The sequence below is a fragment of the Ostrea edulis genome, chromosome 7 (genome assembly GCF_947568905.1).
Source record: "Ostrea edulis chromosome 7, xbOstEdul1.1, whole genome shotgun sequence".
Taxonomy (NCBI): domain Eukaryota; kingdom Metazoa; phylum Mollusca; class Bivalvia; order Ostreida; family Ostreidae; genus Ostrea; species Ostrea edulis.
Genome location: NC_079170.1, coordinates 54,252,439 through 54,276,357, shown reverse-complemented (window position 1 = coordinate 54,276,357; position 23,919 = coordinate 54,252,439). Strand labels below are relative to the sequence as shown.

General features: G+C 36.2%; 1 protein-coding gene across 1 annotated transcript; it reads left to right on the top strand.

Moving 5' to 3' along the window:
• The first annotated feature begins 709 nt into the window (after positions 1-709).
• LOC125656422 (carbohydrate sulfotransferase 1-like) lies at positions 710-10,702 on the top strand. The gene is made up of 2 exons (XM_056144763.1): positions 710-869; positions 9,713-10,702. Exons 1-2 carry the CDS (start codon positions 730-732, stop codon positions 10,512-10,514), a joined length of 942 nt encoding a protein of 313 aa, XP_056000738.1. The 5' UTR covers positions 710-729; the 3' UTR covers positions 10,515-10,702.
• The last annotated feature ends 13,217 nt before the right edge of the window (positions 10,703-23,919 follow it).

Below are 23,919 nucleotides of genomic sequence, written 5' to 3'. Positions count from 1 at the left end.
CTTTTGTGGACTCTTTAAAGATTAATTGTTATTAACATGCATTATCCCCCTATGTGATGTAATATCAGGAACTTTCACGTATGAAACTTGAAAGTTGAGAATTTGTTTATTGATTGTTTGAAAAATTATCAAATTTGACGTGTTACCTTTAAGCATTCCGTCTGAGTACTTTCAGTACTTTGATGAAATTTCTTACTGGCTGCTAGCTTCTACGGCCTTATTCGCTGCTGGTTAGTGGCTGCTTGCTTCAGTCTAATAGAAGTAACAGCTTTATGAAGCTGATGAAAGAGGTTATTATAATTGATTCATTTAATATGCATAAAAACTCTTTCCATATTATATTGCAAGATAACGATAGAATAAATGCTGTGTAAAGAAAATGAAAATATTGCTGCTTTTATTTTCATTTGCTCATTTTAGGAGGAGAACTGTTTGCTAAATTAGAAAGACTGAATTTGAGTACCGTATTCTGCCTACCAAGTCTAAAGCCTCCCTATCTATCTGGTATGCTGATATACATGTATATTCTATGTAAATTGTGTTAACGTTTTGAATACTTTTTTAACATCCCGCTAGTGGAACTCTCATAAAAAGGAGTCTGAATATTCTCGGCTAAGCAGTATACAAATTATATATGAAGCACAAAACATGGAAATCTTGGTTGTCTTTCTTTATTCAGACAGTTATTTAGTTAAAGAAAATACAGCGATGCAGTTAGTTGTGGCTTACATGAGAAGTGGATCAACTCTAACTGCAAACCTCGTACGACATACCCCGGGGGACTTCTACATGTTTGAACCGTTATTCGGCATTGAATACGCTTTACAAAGAAAAAAAACACGTATACAGTTTTTGAATGGAACTGAAAGGTAATATTCCATGTTCATCAATTAATGAATTTATGTATGAATTAAAATAAAATCCAAGGACCGAATGATACCAGATTAAAGCTGTTCTATTTTATGAAATCTTACGGAGGCATACATATACTCATCAACCTAAACAGTTTCAGGTACTATCAAGATGTCCACGTTGTTTTTCGCGTGCATATACGTACAGAAGTTGTTGACATTATATACCTATCAGGGATATAAAGGGATTTGCAATTACATTCTATGTTCACTGACTTTTTCAATGAAGGTTATTATATTCTGTCATTAACCTTTAAGGTTTTGCCTTTACATCTAGATGTAACATATAAGATATACACAATGCTTAATCTTTCTATATCTGTATACTATCATATATGAAAGACTTGAAAACTGACCTAGAGTTTGGGTCAAGTTTGCAGTCGGAAATTCATCTACATTATTTTCCTTTAGCTTAGTTACTGTAGTACACTACATTCTTATCTCTACAGGATATTATGTCTTTAGCTCTGTTCCTTACTTTATATTTAAATGCAAATTACTTCTTTGAGTTGTGAACGGGGTTTAACTTTGTTTTGCGAAGGCTGTAGACTATTCCTCAATTGAGACTGTTTGAATGCGTTTAAATGTTTAATGAATAGAATATTTTGAGGGATATATGGTAATGGAAATGATGAAGCTTGACAATCTATTTATCATATGGAATGATCCGCCACGATATTAAGTCACTCGAGCGCTAGTTTTAACAGCTGAAGGTCCGATCCCAAGTTCGATCCAGACGCGAACCGTTGCAATGCAATTGCTGTTAAATGTGAGAGTCGCAAGTTTTTCGGATACGAATCACTTCATTGTCAAATGACCCTGATAGAGTGTCCCAAGCAGAGGTCAATATAATTGAATTTGCTCGTATACTTGCACAAGCATTTAACAATTAATATCATATTAACTCACGTAACTGTAAGAGCGACACTTGACAGAACTTAAAATTCAACAGTTCCATTAAATAAATGTTGGATGATTCTTGATTTCTTATGCATCACCGGGAATATCCTCCCATTATTATTTTTGGAGAAACACTTTGGGCTCGTGACAAGGAGTGCGATGGAGTAAACTCCATTTCTTCTAAGGCTCCAAATTTGTTATGTACTGCAACGGCATCTTTCGCCCCTTCGGAGTTTTGGTTTAAAAAATCTTTGTCAGATGTGTTACGTCTCCTAGATGGTTTGGGAGCATCTGCAGCTACAAGTTCTGCAGACGTCGCAGCTACAACATCAGCCGTGGATTCTGCAGAAACAGGTGTTGAATTCATTTAACTTTTGTTCTTAGATGAAAGATACTGTTGTTGTTGTTGCTACAGAAGTCTGTTGGGATATATCATTCTCAGACCTGTGTCTACATATCCTTCATTGAGGATGATTCTGATGGCAGATGTGGTTTAGGAACATTATACATATTGAGTTTTTTGGCCGCTTGATAAGTAATTATGTTCCCCAAACAAAGTTTGGGAACATATTGTTTTTACTCTGTTTCTTATTATTATTATTATTATTATTATTATTCTTTTTCTCCGGTACTTTTTTGTCCGGTAGTGTTCTCAGAAACTACAAAAGGGATCGATATGAAACTTTCCAGGATGATAGTATAGCGTTTGTAGATGTGCATAGTGATAGTCCTTTTGTCTGCATGTGCATGCACGCGCGCGCACGTGCATTGCAATTTTGGTACAAAAAATGGAAAATCAGAATATTGAAGGAAGCGATATAAAACCTAACTAGGATGATAGTATATCATTTGTACATATGAAAAATAATAGTTATTTTGTCAGCACGCGCACGCATGCGCGAGCACACGCATTACAAAATTTGTACACTAACTTTGGAATCAGTCTAACTTTTTTGTTGTTCATTGAAATGGCTTGAAATTCATATCATAGATAGATATTGAGACCCTTAACTGATTTGCATGGTCGAAATTACCAATTTGCACGCGCATGCACGTGCGCTTCATTTTGATTGGATAATACTAAAACCTTTGTAACTATCTTTTTTATGAAGCGAATGAGATGATATTCACAGCATACATAGACAATATGTGTATCTATATATTGGTGTAACAAAAATATGCCAACGCACACGCGCATGCGCGTGCAACGTTTTTTAAATGTTCAATATTTAAAGGACGATAACGTTTTTGTTTTTCTTCAAATTCTATTGATATTAATGGTTTAGATGTGTCTTGGTACTCCTTACAAATTGCTGTGGTTAGAATTACTGCTCAGCACGTGCATGCACGTGTGCTGAATTCTGATTGGACGATTTTTAAATCGCTATAACTTCCTTATATTTGGTGAAAATGTTATGAAATTCACACTGTGGGTATATGATACACATGCCTGTTGAATGACATCAACAAAAATTCGGAATCATACACGCGTGCGCGTGTATGCGCGTGCAACGCTTTCTTTCATTTTTTGGTACTGAAATGACCATATTGAACGTACTACATGTAATTAAAGGCTAAAATAAAATGATTTTTTGCTATAGATTCACAAGGACATCACTTTTTAATTGGGGGAGGTTTGGGGAACATCTGTAACGGTCCACGTTACAATTAGAACTAGTTAATCTTTTGTATTCCTTCTTAAAAATCCATATTGGATATCATTTAGAGGAAAATATTTGGTTACTTTTGTAATTGTTGCATTTGTGGGTTTTTTCTTTTTGACATTTTTTTCCATCATGCCCCTCTTTACCACAACTGAAGCAGGTTTCAGAGCCATTACAATTTGTTTGGCTATGCTGATATATAAAGCAACGCAGCGGATTTGGCACAAACATTTTCATTAAAGCCCGACTTTGATATTTGTTAGAAGTATTGGCATTGCAAATGTTAATAGGCAGGTATTTGTTGGTTCAATGTTTTCATTTTTTTTGTAAACCCTTTAACATTGATAATTCTCTACGGTTCCAATTCGTTTTGGATTTCCTGTTCAGGCATAGTAATATTTTGGATTCGTTGCTCCCCGCCCACCTCGGAGCGCCAACAAGGGCGATGACAGGTCAAACGGACTTCCAGTAAGACTGATGCCAAGAGGATACAAAGATTCTATACTCTGACAAAATTTATCGCATTGATCCTTAGCCACTGCTTGATGTATACATATCAACATGGAAGTGTTGATGTATTGGGAAATTGCGAAAAAACAGGATAGATATTTGTAAAAACATTGCAAGTATATCAATACTATGATATGAATACTCAGTATATCATCAGCACGGCATGAACAGCCGATTGATCAAGGCAGAAGTCGGGGCCAAAGTGGAGTGTTGGTCAACAGACATTATAAACCCTAGTGTCTGTAGACTTCAGCCACTAGTATCCCTTTTCCTCAAAATGATCAAATGTAAAGCAAAAAAAAAAAAATATGATACACTATGACCTCAAAGACTTGGAAAAATGCATGAGGTCTTAGCAACGTATCAATAGTGTATTTCTTTATTCTACAACTCATATATTTCTTTACTCTACAGCTCATTTATTTCTTTACTCTACAGCTCATTTATTTCTTTATTATACAGATCATGTATTTCTTTATTATACAGATCATGTATTTCTTTAATCTACACTTCATATATTTCAAACATAAGGCATGACATTCTTTTCGCGCTATAATAACTACACGGTTACACAGCGTCAGGTAGTTTATCCATCCGCTGAAGGACTGCTATCCGGGTCTTAATTAAGTGATTCCCTTTTCACCTACAGTCACTACACCATTCTACTTAAAAGTAGATGTTAAATGCGCTCACACAGCGGGCAAGTGAACGGAACCAGCCTCTATTAAATTTTAATTATAACAGTTCTGTGACGTCATCGTTTGTTCTACATAGTCTGATGTATATTGTATTGAATGTGCCCAATAAGTCACCTATAACTGTTCAGTCGAAGCTTATTGGACAGTCACATGTGAATAACAAGAGGTGAACACGTAATAATGCAGTTTTTTATATATCAATATCCTACATGTAAGTCAAGCAGGACACAGGAAGATAGTGTCCGCTCAATATCTCGAGAACCCTTTACTTTACAGACATCAAATTTGATACATTGATACATCATAAGGAGTAGATGGATACATCATAAGGAGTAGATGACCCTATAAATTTTGGATTCTTATGGTCAAGGGTCAAACGGGACATAGTCCTATGGTGTAAGGGTCAAGGGTCAAACGGGACATAGTCCTATGTTATAAGAATTATTTGTTTGATTGACACCAAACTTTAAACACTGGTACATCCTAAGGAGCAGATTATCGCTATTGATTTTTAGGTCACATGGTAAAACACCAGGGCTCAATCCACTCTGAACATAGGAAGATATTGTCTCCTCAATATCTTGAATTGTTTTTGGCACTACTATCAATTCTTTGAAAATGATGCGTGTGTATAACCCTTTTCAATTTTGCACCACGGGGGACATATATGTTTTACAAAGATTTCTTGTTTTTTAATATGACTCAGAACATTTACTAAATGAATCACGTTAATAATCCAGTAAAGTTCACAGGTTTCACGACATTAGAATCAAATTTCAGTTAATATTCCTCTGAATACCACACACAGATGAAGAAGCTTTCAACCCATTAACGATACTTGCTACAAACATTTTTTAAATATAATGAAAACGAAAACTAAATTTTTATCTTTGATAAGTAAAATAAACACAAATTACCAAATGGAATGTAATTTATACTCATGGTTTCTCAATTTAAGTAACAACAGTGGGGAAATTTTGTATGGAATTATATAGGGAGGGGTGATGGATGAAATTTTGTATGGAGTTATATAGGGAGGGGTGATGTATGAAATTTTGTATGGAGTTATATAGGGAGGGGTGATGGATGAAATTTTGTGTGGAGTTATATAGGGAGGGGTGATGGATGAAATTTTGTATGGAGTTATATAGGGAGAGGTGATGGATGAAATTTTGTGTGGAGTTATATAGGGAGGGGTGATGTATGATATTTTGTGTGGAGTTATATAGGGAGGGGTGATGTATGATATTTTGTGTGGAGTTATATAGGGAGGGGTGATGTATGAAATTTTGTATGGAGTTATATAGGGAGGGGTGATGGATGAAATTTTGTATGGAGTTATATAGGGAGGGGTGATGGATGAAATTTTGTATGGAGTTATATAGGGAGGGGTGATGGATGAAATTTTGTATGGAGTTATATAGGGAGGGGTGATGTATGATATTTTGTGTGGAGTTATATAGGGAGGGGTGATGTATGATATTTTGTATGGAGTTATATAGGGAGGGGTGATGTATGATATTTTGTATGGAGTTATATAGGGAGGGGTGATGTATGAAATTTTGTATGGAGTTATATAGGGAGGGGTGATGGATGAAATTTTGTATGGAGTTATATAGGGAGGGGTGATGGATGAAATTTTGTATGGAGTTATATAGGGAGGGGTGATGGATGAAATTTTGTATGGAGTTATATAGGGAGGGGTGATGTATGAAATTTTGTATGGAGTTATATAGGGAGGGGTGATGTATGATATTTTGTGTGGAGTTATATAGGGAGGGGTGATGTATGATATTTTGTGTGGAGTTATATAGGGAGGGGTGATGTATGATATTTTGTATGGAGTTATATAGGGAGGGGTGATGTATGATATTTTGTGTGGAGTTATATAGGGAGGGGTGATGTATGAAATTTTGTGTGGAGTTATATAGGGAGGGGTGATGGATGAAATTTTGTATGGAGTTATATAGGGAGGGGTGATGTATGATATTTTGTGTGGAGTTATATCGGGAGGGGTGATGGATGAAATTTTGTATGGAGTTATATAGGGAGGGGTGATGTATGATATTTTGTGTGGAGTTATATCGGGAGGGGTGATGTATGAAATTTTGTATGGAGTTATATGTATATAGGGAAGGGTGATGTATTTCACCTTTTGAACATCATAGAAAATATAAAAGTTCCTTATTTTTGAGGAAATCTATATTTGTACCTATCAAAACAAAACTAAGCCAAACATATATATCAACCTATGCATCAATATTTTTGTTTGTAGCAAGTGTTTGAACAAGCAACTCTCTTTAAGAAAAATATATCTAAATGCTTTACGATAATAGAAAGCTATCCGGTGTATAGGAAGACTGTCCCTCAACACTTTGTTTACCTGAGGGCAATGTTAGTAAAGTAAGGTGTGCCCTACAGGTAGACATTGGTGGCTTTCATATATCGTTTATATATAATGCTATCATATTTCATTTATATATAACGTACATTACTTCATAGCTTTCTTATATCATTTATATATCATGTATCAATTTATTTAGTACATTATTACATATATGTGTAATACGTTTCGGGTATTCTCATATCCCAGATATATAGATAATGTTACTGGACGTTCCCTACGACTATTATTGATTGTTAAATAACTTAACTTTCTCTAGAATCAGGAAATAAATTAGCCAGTATATTCAAAGCAATGATTAACAATGATTCCGAAAAATAAATGGGTTCTAAGATTCTGCTTCTGTGCTCTGATTATCTATTAGGTCTTAAACTATGTTTCCGAGCCTTTAATGTTCCCAGACATCTTACTTGTGTTTCAAACACTTTATTCTTTGTCTCTGAATTATGTTAGGTTTGGAACCCAATGTACCCCCATATGGTATATCTGCAGTATATTGACAGCCGCAAATGGAGCACAATAAATTCCTTACCTTTTTGCCTTCCTTCTTCTTCGTCTATCGGCAGACAACTGTGAGCTATATATATATATATATATATATATATATATATATCACCAAATTCCAACAACACTCAACACCCCAAGTGTCGGATCTAATAGTAGATACAAGGTCAAATTGATAAGGATATAATAAGCACTAAAATGACCAACGACACGAACAACAGTGGATTGTCAAATTTTCGAGACGACCTGTCCCTTCCTCAGGCTGATCAAATATTTACATAGAAAAGAAAACTAAACAGAAAGGCAAACTAACACTACAACTGACTTACAAAATCTGGTAATAAACAAAACGTCTGCATTCAAAATTATCGAGTGATTAGTTAACTCGTTCTTTGTTTTTGATTCAGCGTAGGACTGATTAGGTACCACACCAATCAAAATGAACTTAGTCAGTTGTAGTTTCATACATTTAAAGAAATATTTTTTTCCTTGCGCGATTTTTCTCATTTCCTCTTCTTTTCTCTTAAGTTTTGTACCCCTGATTAGGAAATTTTGTGTAATTTGTAGAAATAACCAAGTGTATATAAAGGAACTATTTGTTGTTGGTAGCTGTGGCTACTTCCCGAGGTGCACTCCGACTGTTTACACACATGTGAAAAACACGTGGATTTGAGGGTAGTCTTGTTTGCGGGTATTTTTTTCTCTCGAAAATGCCGCGTAGGGTGTTGTTTTTCTGGTGTCAGCAGACGAGAGAGGTAACATAGAACGTTTCCGACAGATTTAATGATTTTTCCCCCTCTATAGTAATATATAGTGAAAATAATTACCAGTGTGATACCATTAGTGATTAGTTCAGTTCAGTCTTGTCGCTCGATGAGAACAGACTTTTCTATTGCCACATATTACACTCGATGATTTTAATATGCAGATGTTTTGTTTGTTATCAGCTTTTGTAGTTATATATACATTTATATGACGACCAGATTGTTCGTGTCGTTGGTCATTTTAGTGCTATGTATAATTTTTTTGCATTTGACCTTGTAACCACGTTGTAGATCCGACACTCCTAGGTATCGGGTGTTGGAACTTAGTGGTTGTTATATATACATATAGAATATGCATCTGAAGAATTGAAGAAACTAGTCGATTATACTCATTCGGTTTTGTGATATATATATATATATATATATATATATATAAAGCACTAATTAATCACAACTAGGTACTGAAAATTTTCGCCCCAGCCCGGGGTCGAACCAGCGACGTACGGCACCCACCGCCTAGCAAGATTGTCAAACCAGTGCGTAAGTCCACTCGGCCACAACGACTTCCCTGGAAAGGAAGTTTTGTTATGCTCCTAAAGCGCTACTTATACACACTGATGTAACCTCACACAGTCGCTGTGTCATTCAGTGTTTAAGATATTTTATAAGGAGAGTGGATCTCTCGATGCAATTGTATAGAATATTTAATATAAAGCACAAACAAACAATTATAACACCCAACCTTACGTTTACCCCTAGGATCTAAACGATACATGTGATAATCAGTTAATTAATATATAAAGCACTAAATAATCACAACTAGGTACTGAAAATTTTCGCCCCAGCCCGGGGTCGAACCAGCGACGTACGGCACCCACCGCCTATACACACACACACACACACACACACACACACACACACACACACACACACATATATATATATATATATATATATATAATTCATGTACGATTTCGGGAATTGCTATATCAATAAAAGGATTTAAGGATTTGAAGACCTCCCTATTGTGGTATTTAATTTTGTTTTCTGATCAAAGAAACAACCCCCCCCCCAACCCCCCCCCCCCCCCCCAAAAAAAACAACCACTATCTTCAGTTTCAATTTCTTTCAAAACATGGAGATTTTAAAGTTTTTCCCCCAAGAAAACTATCTGTAACCTTAGGAAAGTATAATAGTATCTGGTTTTATAGACTGATGTTCTAGGAATACCTACATTGTACGTTTTGAAACGGAAAACATGGTGTAAAAATGAACCATTTCTGTGGTTCTGTTCACGTTTTACAGCTGGAGAGACCAATATTTATAAAAAGTTAATGATATTTTTTTTTATTTACAGGAACTTAACAAAAAATGACTATGAGACTTTATTTCCTGAAATGATTTATCACTGGTTGACTTGCAATTTTGACTACCTCGACCTGTATGGATTAACAAGTCATTTCATACAACAATATACGCCAGAGCACAGGCACTACATGGAATGTATTCGAAAACCATGCAATAAAGATGAAAGTGATCTAGAAGTTGTGAAACGCTGTATTCTACGGTTACATACGAAGTGCAAAAAGGCAAGGACAAGGACCATAAAAACCATTCGATTAACGATTAATATGGTAGGAAAACTCTTGAAATGGTTACCAAGGCTGAAAATAATTCATTTAGTACGGGACCCGCGTGGTATATTAAACTCAAGGTTTGAACAAAATCTAAACAAAGGAAATCAATTATCGATTAATGCACAGGAACTGTGTGATAGACTTTCGACAGACATATCAACTTTTCGTGATTTAGAATTCTGTCATAGGAGTAGAATGCTGCGCGTAGTTTACGAAGAATTGTGCCAGTACCCACGGGCCGTCATTGAACATAGCTTTACTTTTCTGAATTCTAATGTTACGACTGAAGTTCTGGATTACGCAAAGAGAATTATGACAGGGCCGGTTAGATCTTGTTCGTACTGTGTAGGTCGTGGAAACGCACTAAAAAACGCATATAGGTGGTTATCAGTCATTGATGGGGATTCATTACACACAATTGACCGTCATTGTTCAACTGTCTACTCAAAACTCGGCTACATACCATTAGATTATGACAAATTGAAGCATACTCTGCGGTCCTGGCAGCCAATGCATATTTGAAGGAATCGAACATACAGCTTTGCTAGCATAGATGTAGTTTAGATCTCGAGGATGTTTTGGTAATCATGCGCAAAGACACAGTACTTGTATCATAGAGTTGCACGATGTAGCCTTTTTCACATTATGTTAGTTTAGATTAGTTTCGTATTTGGGATACATACCACATATCATTATTAGTTTGATTTCAGTGTATAAAAGAATGATATTAAAGAGTTATAGAGCATTATGAAGTTGTTAATTGAAGTAAGACAATAAGTATTACACAGTGACACCAAGAAAATACAACGTTTTCTCAATCTTGAATTTTTTTTATAATAAGAGTCACATGTATACGATTCTTATGAAAAATGACAAACGAAAGTAAAGATGATAACCCCACGCACTATCGCTCCAATGACGGTGTGTCACTTCGCTTGATCGATCATGCAAATCACCCACTGATAGGTGCATGGTTTCAATAAAAGTTAGCGTCAACCAAAGATTTGTTCGCCCGATCAAGCGAAGTTCCACGCTGTTGTTGGAACGACAGTAAAGACATTTATAATATATCTAACGTTCGACTTAAAATTTATTGCATATTTTCTGTAAACTATGCACCTACTGCTGAAAACCTTGCATTTTTTCAATTCATAGAGAGTTGAATTGATACTCAATGCATTATTTGACTATTTCAAAGCCTTTTATTTTACTTATCGGCGATTTTTCCAAACCCGGGCCAAGAGGAAACCGGATGCGGTTGACCTGGGCCGGCGTTATTTATTCCGATTTAGTTGCTACTGTTTTCTATCAAATAACCGTATATGTGAGATCAAAGTGATATCCATTCATAATTAGTAATTGATGGGAAGCTGAATTACGTTCAGGATGCGTCGAAGATGAAAGTGACAGCTAACACCTTCAGTTTATTCGGAATTTTAATATTCGGCCATGGGTTACCGTGTCCGGTTTCCTTTTGACCCGGGTTTTAATAAATCGTAAATATCAAATATATAAGATTCACATAACACGTTCTGCAGCATTTTGGTAATAAATTGTCATAATATTTATCTAAATTATGTCTAGTTTCATTGTTGTGTAACATATCAGTCGTAATCACAGAAAAATGTGTATTTTTTCTCGTTGCCCATTTTACCAACCTGAAATAAACAATCGTTGATAATTTCACAGTGAAGCAAAATTATGCCGTAATTTTTGTAGCAAAGTCCCAATGTATCATCCAGATTAAGATTAAGAAGCTTCACATCAAACAGAAATAAAGTAACGATGAAAACTAAAAAAAAATTGGATTACGAAGGTGACCCGGCCCGGCCCGGTTTTTACTACCCATATTACCACCTATCTCTCCATCATACGGGAGCAATTTGTATTTTAACAGACTTGGTATTTCATCTGCTTATATAGGTATGTTAAACTTACTTGCGCGTTAAGTACTGCCGTAATTTGTTGCAGTTGTGTTGTCGGCACAATTTGAACCAATAATTATGACCTTCTTTGCATTGTGCAAACACAATTGATGTCTCACCTACGCTAATTACAAAATGACATGTGAACGGCATTGTAAGACTACATCTTAATTCAAATTTGCATCTAATATTCAAATCGTACCATGCATGACTGATTTCATTCACGTGCCATGATAATGAACATACCCGAGGCGGATCCAGGATTTTCAGGGGGGGGGGCATACGTGAAAGTAAAGTATTAGCCAAAATAATCAGCCATTTTGGGTGCCAAATCTGGAGTTTTCATCTATGTATTTTTAATTCATAGTGGCACAACAAAACACACACGAATTTTTATGGGCACCGCCATTAAAACTGACACTTTGAGTTCCGGAAATACTTACGGCGATTCCTAATGGTCCTCGATAGGTCACGTAAGGTCATACATTTTCATGAGTTATGCGAAAATATCGGCGTTGTGTCCCACGGGAGGTAAACGGAGAGCGACCGACCGTGGGTTTCCAACGATGACATAGGTAGTGATTGATCCTTCGCCAAAAGCACGCTGGACATTGAGAAGTGAGAATCACTGACCTTTTGGATATAACATTAAAACCGTATCGCGGCAGGTGTTGGAAAGTGTTGCTAAAACGCCGAACGAAAGACGGAATGGAAAGCTGTTTGTAATAATGTTATGGGGAAGTCAGGTCAGCATTTTGTAAAATCAAAAGGCTTATTATGAACAAGGGAAGAAGAAATTACAGAGAGAACGGAAAGTAATCTACAGAATCCATCGTTTCATATACTCTATACTAATGCATGTATTTTAAAACCCATTAACTTACCATGAAAAATATTAAGCAGTCACCTGTGGGTACCATCGTTTCCCCCGGTTTTGTCATTTTCTGCCCTCTCCCATTCCCGGTTTTGCCTTTTTCTGCCCCCCCCCCCCCAATTGTGGCAGAATAAAGAAAATAATAGAATAAACATACTTAAAAAGAAATGAATTATGATAATTTAACCCCTTTCAAATTTCATATCCAATGAATAAAGCAAATAATTTTTTTTTACCAATTTCCCCCATACATAGCCTTTTTAAATCGACCTTACTTTTATTCGAACTAGATATTTTTAAGATAATTGAATTTGAATTTAGTTCTACACTTGGTAATATATACATGCATATTTATGTATCACATCAAAAGCGAACGAGTTCGGTGTGTATAAAAGGTTTGCCTCATTTGGGATGAATTTATGTGAAAGTTTGTACCTGTGGATTAGTGTTGAACCCGAAGAGATACTGCGGGAAAGAAAGATTGAAAAACAGAACCAATGAAAACTAAGGTGAAGTCTACGATCCATAGTAAGGAATTAACATATTTATTTCATAATATATGAAATAGCTAAAAGGCTAACAGAGAATTTATGCTTGAATGGAATTAAAAGGTCATCTCATTGTTAATCTAAATGTTAAGATAAATGTATTTAGTTTAGAAATAAATTGCCAGAAGTCCTCCCTATTCAGAATTGGAGTGCTGCGGTTACCGAGTCAAAATAATAAATCAAACACAAGATGTTTAACTTGTTGACTTAATCATGAATTATTGTTGTTTTATACATACCACACTCCCTGTGGTAGGTACACACACACACACATGGTATTATGTGTAAATACATGTACTTGTGCGTTAATGACGTTTTGCCAAAGAGGGGGGGGGGTATAAACCACGTGTGTTCTTTCCATTCTCTACCTATAAGTGTCGCTGCTCGCTAGCACATCTGTCAATGCCGAACTTTCAAAATTCTTGTAAAACGCTTTTTAAATTTCTATATAAACGTTTATTTTGCTTAATCAATATATGATGGATAATTTTAAGATAAATTGTTTTACCGCTTGTAAAGATATTCCCCATATTTTTATTTTAATCAAAATAAAGCATCCCCCCATTTTTTGTGCTATCTTAGCTACATTAATCATTCTAATTCTTAAATTCCGTTCTGGGTTTCGTTCCGTTCCGTTCCGCGTTTTAACAACACCCGGCGTCCTCACTGCTACGGCCCTGGGCGCTAAGCATTCACCTACAGCTGGTTATGAAAGCTTATTCGGGTCAAATAACGCGAGAGAGAAAAAAGTTTAATTCGTAGCCATGAATTAATAAGTTGTGGCCACGAATGTATGTTTGTCTTTTAAAATCAATTTAAATTTTGATATGGACCTTCTTTCTCCTGTTTGATTCTTGTATGTAAAGGATTCACAGATTAATAGAGCAACATTTGTTGAATATTCCTAACCCTGATTCTCCATCAAAAATATATCATCATCGAGATTATTCTTCATCTTAAACTGTTTAAGGTGACGAGTCTGAGATTAATCTATTATGGTCGTCATTATCCAGGGATATGATCGCCATAATCCAGGGATATGAGGATAAGGAAGTGAAGATTTCCCAAATTAGGAATGCATGCATGAAATTATAGATACTAATCTAATCTTTCGCGATTTTCTTACAGAAAAGGGGAAAAAAAGAAGAAAAACATTTCTTTATAAGCCCATCCTTGAAATATCTAATGATAAGTCTATCACATCTAATGCTCAGTCTATCACGTCTAATGCTCAGTCTATCACGTCTAATGCTCAGTTTTTCACGTCTAATGCTCAGTCTATCACATCAAATGCTCAGTCTATCACATCTAATGCTCAATCTATCACATCTAATGCTCAGTCTATCACATCTAATGCTCAATCTATCACATCAAATGCTCAGTCTATCACATCAAATGCTCAATCTATCACGTCTAATGCTCAGTCTATCACATCTAATGCTCAGTCTATCACATCTAATGCTCAATCTATCACGTCTAATGCTCAGTCTATCACGTCTAATGCTCAGTCTATCACGTCTAATGCTCAATCTATCACGTCTAATGCTCAGTCTATCACGTCTAATGCTCAATCTATCACGTCTAATGCTCAGTCTATCACATCAAATGCTCAATCTATCACATCTAATGCTCAATCTATCACATCTAATGCTCAGTCTATCACGTCTAATGCTCAGTCTATCACGTCTAATGCTCAGTCTATCACGTCTAATGCTCAGTCTATCACATCAAATGCTCAGTCTATCACATCTAATGCTCAATCTATCACATCTAATGCTCAGTCTATCACATCTAATGCTCAGTCTATCACGTCTAATGCTCAGTCTATCACATCTAATGCTCAGTCTATCACGTCTAATGCTCAAAATAAATGTAGTAGGAACATAATGGTCTTCATTACTTCATAAATATAAAATCGTGGTCATATACTTATTTATGACTTTGATTTACTAATTCGTGGCCACGACTTGTTAAATCGTGACCACGATTTACTGATGTTTCAACACCTATTGTCATTTATCGAACATACACTTTAAAGGATATACAACGTTAGGCTAAAGGACTGCGTCGCTTATCATATATACCTATTGCCGTTTGAAAATAAATTAAATCTACAATGTATACTGCAATGAATGCAATAAATTATGCAAATTCTGTCTGTGTGGTTCTTGAAAACATTTCTTTTTTCCTTAATTGGTTCAGTAGTTGTTAAGAATTCAAAAATATGAAACGTCTACTATCTGTACGATGTACAGACGACGAACAGATTTTGATACGAACAGCTCAGGTGTCCAAGAACTTTCAGTTCAAGTGAGCTGAAATGGTACATTATGGATATTGCTTAAGTCCGGAATACCTTACACTTGATGTACAACCCTAAAACTTCAGAATTCCTTTAATTTCGGTATTATATATGGTATTAACTATATGAAACTTTATAATCACTGAATTCGGTAAAACAGCATACATTTCTCAAGGGGAATTTGTGAATCAGTTCTCGTTACAGGCGTATGTTCAAATCTTGCACGAGCATCCGTCTGAGATACGTCAACGCGCACTGCAGATTGAGGAACATCACTTTGAAACAGTACAAAGTTATGTCATTGAAAAATCTCAAAATGTAGGATCCTCAAGTTGCTAAATGACGGTAAGTAACCATTATTGAACATATATTTTGGGTATCACGAGATATTCTGATGGATGGTGACGAGTCGCGCTAGCGACGAGTTCACACTCATCAGAATATCACGTGATACCCAAAAGATCTCTTCAATAAGGAACTTGTATCATGCCAATCGTTGATCACATGACTTACTCTTTTAGTCATGTAATTGCATTTAGCCCCACTGTCATCTTCTGTGCGTGATGGAAGGCGACAAAATGGATATTATAGAGGTTCCAACTCCAATTGCTATTTCTGACATCACATTGCATTGCATTAATTGTCGCAAGTGCGCGAGCAAATTGAAAGGAAAACGAAGGTTTTGAGAATCTTTCCGCGTCCCATTCCGTGAATGTACATGGATTTAATGATTTGCTGAACTACACGGAATTTTTCGGCCGAAGCAATAAAACGTACAAAGGTGGACTAAAGAATCAGGAGATAGCCAACGTAAACATTCAATTGTATTTTTCTCTCTCTCTCTCTCCCTCCCCCCCCCCTCTCTCTCTCTCTCTCTCTCTCTCTCTCTCTCTCTCTCTCAAAGGATATACATGCACACATGTATATGAAAGCGCAGATAACGCTTCAGAACTCTCCAATTCTTTCTTATATTTACATGTACAGTGTGTATAGCTTTGTTTAATACCCGACGAGAAACCCCCAGGCCCACCAATGTGCTGGGTGATATCTTCACAAATCGACCAATCTTTAACACAACTGTAAAAATTCATTCTATTGAGACAAATGACGTTTTTAATTTGATTGACGTATATTTTGTTTTTGTATTTTGTGAGTTTGTATTTTGATACTACAGTGTATATGGCTGGGACCGCCGTGGTGGTCTAAAGGTATAGCGTTCGCCCTGCACGCGGAAGGTATGGGTTCGAATCCCGGCCGCGACAGACCTAAATCGTTAAAACAGGTAGTGACAGTTCCATCGCCAAACGCTCGGCATCAGGTGTAAATGTCACGGGTCCTCGGAGATGACCTCAAAAACGGATATGCCGCGTCACAGTAGGTTTGGCACGCTAAAGAACCCTAACTGCTCCATGGTCGTAAGCGCCGGACAAAGGCCTAAATAGGAAGCCCTTCACCGATATCGTTCACGTCTCCATATGAGTGAGAAATTCTTGAGAGGGACGTTAAACAAGATACAATCAATCTTGACAGGGTTTTATTTTTTCACACTGTTTGAACCTACGTGTGTGGTATCATATAGTATTTGTGGAAGTTATTGTATGTACAATAACTTCCTGGTATTGCAAATACCGCACACCTTAGGCTCCGCCTCCACAGGGGTATCAAGATTTAATGCTCGGGGGTTTTAAAAGGAAAATTCCGTAACCATAATACAAAGTGCTTTAGGCTTTTATTGTGACATTGACATTTGCGAATTTTTAGATACAATGACCTTAGAACTGCTATGGAAGAAAATCTTACATTGATTTATTGCAATAATTCAATTATCATGTGCAGTGAAATTTCGACGAGAAAAGTTTGCTAAAAGTTTCATTGCAATAGAAATTCGTTTTGATGAATGGATATTTTAAAATGGTTATTTAACCGAAATGCAGAGAGAAATTCTTACAGTATTGATATAAACAGTCCTACTTTCGTTCACTACAATAGGACACAATATTCCGTAATCCTTCATTATCAAAAAAGAAAATATTGAATGATTGAATGTAATTATAAAACCGAATTTATGGATCATGGTGTTAAGATATGAGTACAGTCGTTCTTTTTATTTGAAATTACTGATTTACCTTTACATTTCGACAGATGTCCTCCAGGCTGCAGAAAACTAATAGAGATGTCACAAACTATGTGTCTAGATTAATATCAGTAAGATTTACATATATTTACATTTGTGGAAGATATCGATAAATTTTTTAATGAAGGAGTAGCTTCGAGAAATGCTTTCGACTTTTAAAACTAGATGACAAAGAAAGGTACCATCACGTTTTTTTTAATTGACAGGTGTGTCAAAATAATTTTTAAGTGGGTATGTAGACGTTGGGAAGCCTATGTATTTTATACAACTGTAAGCCCTCACGATGGGAAACAAAACAGACTACAGCATCATATACGAAAAATATTCTAATGCTTTACTGGCAAATAACATATTGACCTTATTCGGAGCTGCAGTTGGAATAATTGGGAATTTCATTATCATAATGTTTTATCATTTTCGTATAAAGGACAAGGCTGAGCGATACTTCATTCCGGTTTTAGCGGCAGTGGATTTCGTGGCAACCTTCATAAATGCGTATGGAAACACTGTTCTCAACACCTATATGTTTCACTTCACGGGGGAGTTTCATTGCCGAGTCATATGGTTTCTGGAATTGTTTATCTCGGGTTTTTCTGGGCATATGGTCTTGATCATAGCCCTCCAGCGTTACCTGCTGATCTGTAAACCCTTTGGACCTCGAATGACACTGTTCTGGAAAAGAATCGCTTTGCTTGTTACGTTTGTGGTAACACTTGTTTATTCTTCACCTTCGCTGGGAATGTCTGGGATAAAGAGTAACAACCAAGTGTTTAGATCAAAGAATACTACAGTTCAAATGTGTGTATTTGTCGTGGATTACACGGACACTGCAATAACATATGGGGTTCTTCTTCTTTTCTTGACTGTGACTAATGTGATAGCATGCGTCTCTCTGTATCTCCCCATTGTTAAAGTAATTCGTACGTCCTTTTCTTCGACTACAACATGTCCGACTATCATACCATTTTGTGGAGAGCGTGAGGATGCAAGTACTGAAACTGAAAGTAATGAAAATCAAAGAATATGGTTGACGGATATTTTAAAAGAGATGCAAACCGATGGAGATGATGGAGGGATAGGAATATATTGTACAGATATCACAGGTCTAGATGAAAATGATCTCGGCATGATATCCAAACGAAATAGCCATGTTTCGAAGAATGGAAAACTATCTGATGGGGCAACTGTTTCTGTACATAATTCAGCGGTGAAAAGCACCAGATCTGAAGAGAGAAGCAATGTTTTTGATGACTGTATAGTATCAGATACTGAAATTCAAAGCACTTCAGTTATCGATGTAGATGAAAAGCATATTCCAGCAGTAGCCAATTCTGGTAAGATGTATAAATACAGCGATCTCTGGATAACTACGTGTGTAAAAGACAGTGGTATTTTACGAGAAGCACTTCATGGAAACACGACAGACGGAAACCCTATTGACGCACGAGATATAAATGTTGGAGATAGTGGTGTTTTATCCCCTGTAGTAAGTACTGGAAGACTATCGTCAACACTCCAAGAAAACAAAATCAAATTGAAAGTAAAGCTGTTTCGTTCATCTTCCAAACTCGAGAGAATGAAAACCACGATGAATGTCATGTTCCTGTCAATTCTGTCTCTTTATATATTGTCTTACATACCATCGCTTGTGATATTAATTCTTAGATACAGTAAGACCAATTTTAACTATCTAGATTTTACAGAGGCAGAATATTTTATCTGGTTTTTCTTCTCGCGATTTGTGTTTATTAATCACATCGTTAATCCGATGATATATGGATACTTCGATGTGAAACTGAAGACGGAGGTCGCAAAGTTCTTCCGATGTTGTTCAAGGTAGAATGAATGATTATCTAAATACATATATGTAATGTCTTTTTTACTCATCAATTCAGTATCCTCAATACAATTCCCTGCATGTATGTATTTGTTATCGTATTTGTAATAAATTAAAAATTGCCTGTTTGAAAATGTTTAAAGAATGAGACTAGGTGAGTAGATTCAATCGACCGTATGATCTCTCTCTCTCTCTCTCTCTCTCTCTCTCTCTCTGTGTGTGTGTGTCCGTGCGTATGTGTGCTTTTTAATTAACTTAATTTAATTACGTGATGCTTGCAAACAGTTTTGTTACTTGTTCCATCGAAAGATTCATACTTACACTCCATCTGCCCTTTCAAAAGATGAAATTCTTCAAAACCATACAGACTGTACTTCAGTTTTAGGCACATTTGATATCCCAGTCGGTGGGTCGAATGAATATGAGTTACCGTACATATAATGGATTCCTAACCTACATAAAAAACCCTTACAAACAAAGGTACATCCCTGGATACAATAAGTGCTCTATCATGCCCCTATCTTTGTTCCTCACGAAAATATTAACAGCTGTGAAGGAGAAACTTCAAATTTACTGTAAGACCTTTTAGTTAACTCGAAATTGCAAAGTATTCTCAGATCAACAACATCAAGACCTATGACTTTTCAACACTTTACACGACCATTCCTCACGATAAATCAAAGACTAGACTTTTTGACATCATAGATAAATACTTCATCAACACACATGGAAAACGAAAATATTCATATTTAATTATCAGTCATCCAAATATTACTTTGATAAACACCACTCTGATTCCACGCAAAAGTATTCTGAAGTTGAAATAAAACATATACTAGAGTTACTCATTAACAATATATTCGTGGTCTTTGGTGATCAGGTCTTCCAACAGTCTGTTGGAATTCCCATGGGCACGAATTGTGCTCCTTTGTTAGCTGACCTGTTTTTATATTCATATGAAGCAGAATATATTCAGAAACTTCTACGTGAGAAGAAAAAATCTTTTGCTGTTGCCTTCAATTCAACATTTAGTTATATCGACGACGTTTTGTCTATTAACAATAATAAATTTCGTTCATATGTCGATTCGATATATCCCTGCGAGCTCGAAATAAAAGACACCACAGAGTCTTCCACTTCTGCTTCATACTTAGATATCTTGTTGAAAGTAGATATTAAAGGCAAACTAACAACTCAACTTTATGACAAACGGGATGATTTCAGCTTCTCAATCATCAACTTCCCATATTTATGTAGCAATATTCCCTTATCACCTGCATATGGTGTTTATATCTTTCAACTGATTCGATACGCAAGAGCTTGTTCTGCGTATGGTTTGTTTTTAAATCGAGGCACGCTACTGACAAACAAGTTGATGGTACAGGGGTTTCAAGAGTTTCGTTTAAACAAATTCTATAGTCGTTATAACGATTTAGTTTGCCAATACAACCTATCATTGGGTCAAATGCTGTCTGACGTATTTCAAACCGATTGTTAGACCGTTCGTGGCACACAGATTTTGGCTACGGATAACTCTGTTCACCTGATCAAGATATAGGGCTCATTGCGGGTGTGACCGGCCGACAGGGGATGCAGATGTCCAGTTGAACTTCAAATGAGCAAGGCTTAAAAAAAACAAACAAGGACAAAGAAGTTCTAAACAACTATAGACCTGTTTCCAACCTGTCATTCACTTCGAAAGTTCTCGTGAAGATAGTTGCTTTACGTCTTAAAAATATTTGGAACCTTACTTTTTTGCATGACCCCATACACTCGCACATGTCACTCAACCGAAACCGCCTTATTAAGAGTGCATTATGACATCACAGCGGTCCTTGGCAACAATTGTCATGCCGTTCTTGTCATACCCAATCTTTCGGCAGCCTTCGATGTAAGCGATCACTCAATACTCCTACGTCAACTGGAACATACCCTGGTTATAACGGTCGCGGAGCTTTCTTGGATCAAGTCATATCTCAATGACAGTAATATGTGTATCGCAATCGAGGATGTCACGTCAGACACAAAAGCTACAACGATCGGCGTGCCTCAGGGCTCGGTATTGGGATCAAACTTGTACTGCATGTTTACCAAACCCATCGATGAAATATGCCGCAGACATAATATGTCTTATGATTGCTACGCTGATGACACACATGTCTACACAGTGATCAAACTGCTTGATTACCGGAACAATTTCAAAGCAAGACTCGAAGCTTGTTTGTCAGATATTAGCAAAGGGATGTCCTCGAATATGTTGATATCAAATCATGACAAGACGAACCTTATCGTTTTTGCATCCCGAAAGAGTGAACGTAAGCTGACCGATATCAGCTTAACTTTTGATGGATGCGTCATCAAGTCTGTTCCGGTAGTCAAGAACTTGAGGGTTTACTTTTATGAAACCCTCAGTATGGATCGGCATGTGTCTACTATGACAAAATCCTGGGTTTTTTTTCAGATACGAATTATAGGAAGAATTAGACACATTATTGGCGAAGCGACTTGCAATACGCTGATAGACGCACTTGTAACTTCCAAACTAGATTAAGCCAATGCGTTGCTACTCAGCTTGCCAGTCAGTGCCGTGAACAAACTGCAACGTGTGCAAAATACCGCAACGATAATAGGCATCCGTACTAAAACGGATGACCACATCACATCGGTGCTACTCAACTTTCATTGGCTTTCGGTTCAATATCGTATGAAATATAATGTACTTGTGCATGCTTAGAAGAAAGGTGAAGATAACGAACAGTGATCAATCTCATAACTCCTATAAGCAATACAAAATAGATAGTTGGGCAAACACGGACCCCTTGACACACCAGAGGTGGGATAAGGTGCCCAGGAGGAGTAGCAGTCCACAGAACTGAACCCACTTAATTAGAGTGATTACCCCGATTTTTTCACCTTGAAACTTGCTATTGGAAAATGCTGAATGTTTCCCGGACTTTAACTAAAACGTATGGAAACAGGCGCTCTGACTATTCAGCCCTTATACTCTGGGACAATTTACTGGTTGGTTTACGTCGTGTCGAATCATTGGACATTTTTAAGCAATATCTCATGACTCATCTCTTCAACATTGCTCATGTTTAACGGAAAATGACCATTCTTAGTCTTTTTTAGAATAGTTTAAGGACTGTAAGACTTTTACCAGCATCTAATACTATTTTAATGCAGGACATTGTTTTTAAACTTATAATTGTATGGTTTTATTATGAAGCTCTTTAGAGATTTTAAATTGATAAGGGCTCTATACAAATTTTAGTATTATATCTAGTATTGTATTAATGTATTGCATCACCTACAATTATGTACATTTTTTATGTTTTCACGTTCTTGTTCAAACTGGATATGATATATACTCTATAGATTTAGATGCTATCATGGGATTTCTTTTCCCGCTTTTGTTCAGTTTTCATCCTCTCTGATCTCTCCGTATCATTCTTTTCTTTTAATATCTTATACTTTTAGTTATTATTTTTGTTTTGTATATCATGAAATAAACATAATGAAAAAAAAAGAATATATCACATGACATTTATGGAGAATTTAGCAAATTTTAATTTATGCTCTTATAATTATTGCTCGAAAACACTATTTTAAGTTGGATTGAAATCCAGAACGAAATAATACATCTATATACATGAATTCCAGTACTGTATTTTCTTATTTTCATTTTGAGTTTAAATTTGGAAAATAATTCTGTATAAATGCTACCATGGGGCAACCTTGTTTTTAATGTGTAACCTTTTTTTCTTTAATCGTTTTCTTGCTTATACGAGAGCATGCATGTTTCGCGTATGCTCAATTTGTAAGTCGAGGTAGCCTACTGACAAACACATTATTACAGGGGTTTCAACAATCTCATGTAAAGTCAGCATTTCGCAAATTCTATGGCATTCTCTACCCAGAGTTCCGAGTGCTCTTCGCACGGCTTTTTACAGAATCTTGTAAAAGTTTCTAATATCCAACATTTATGTTTTCGACTAAATATTTTGTCATACTATGAAATGTTTTTGGTGCAATTAAATTGATGCTTACTGTAAATTGTTTAAAATCGCCGTTTTCTGATCCTAAATTTGGAACTACTTCGTAATGTGCGTATGAATGTAGGACATCCACGTGGTGAAGATTTGAATGTATACATGGAATCAAAAGTAAGAAAGGCTGTAAAAATACGACAAAACCTGTGAAATAAGAGACAAACAGCTAAATGGTAAATATGTACTTAAAGTGCCAGTGGGCTATGAAAAGAGACTGATGTCATTACCTGTTACCAGAACTTTTAAACGGAAAGG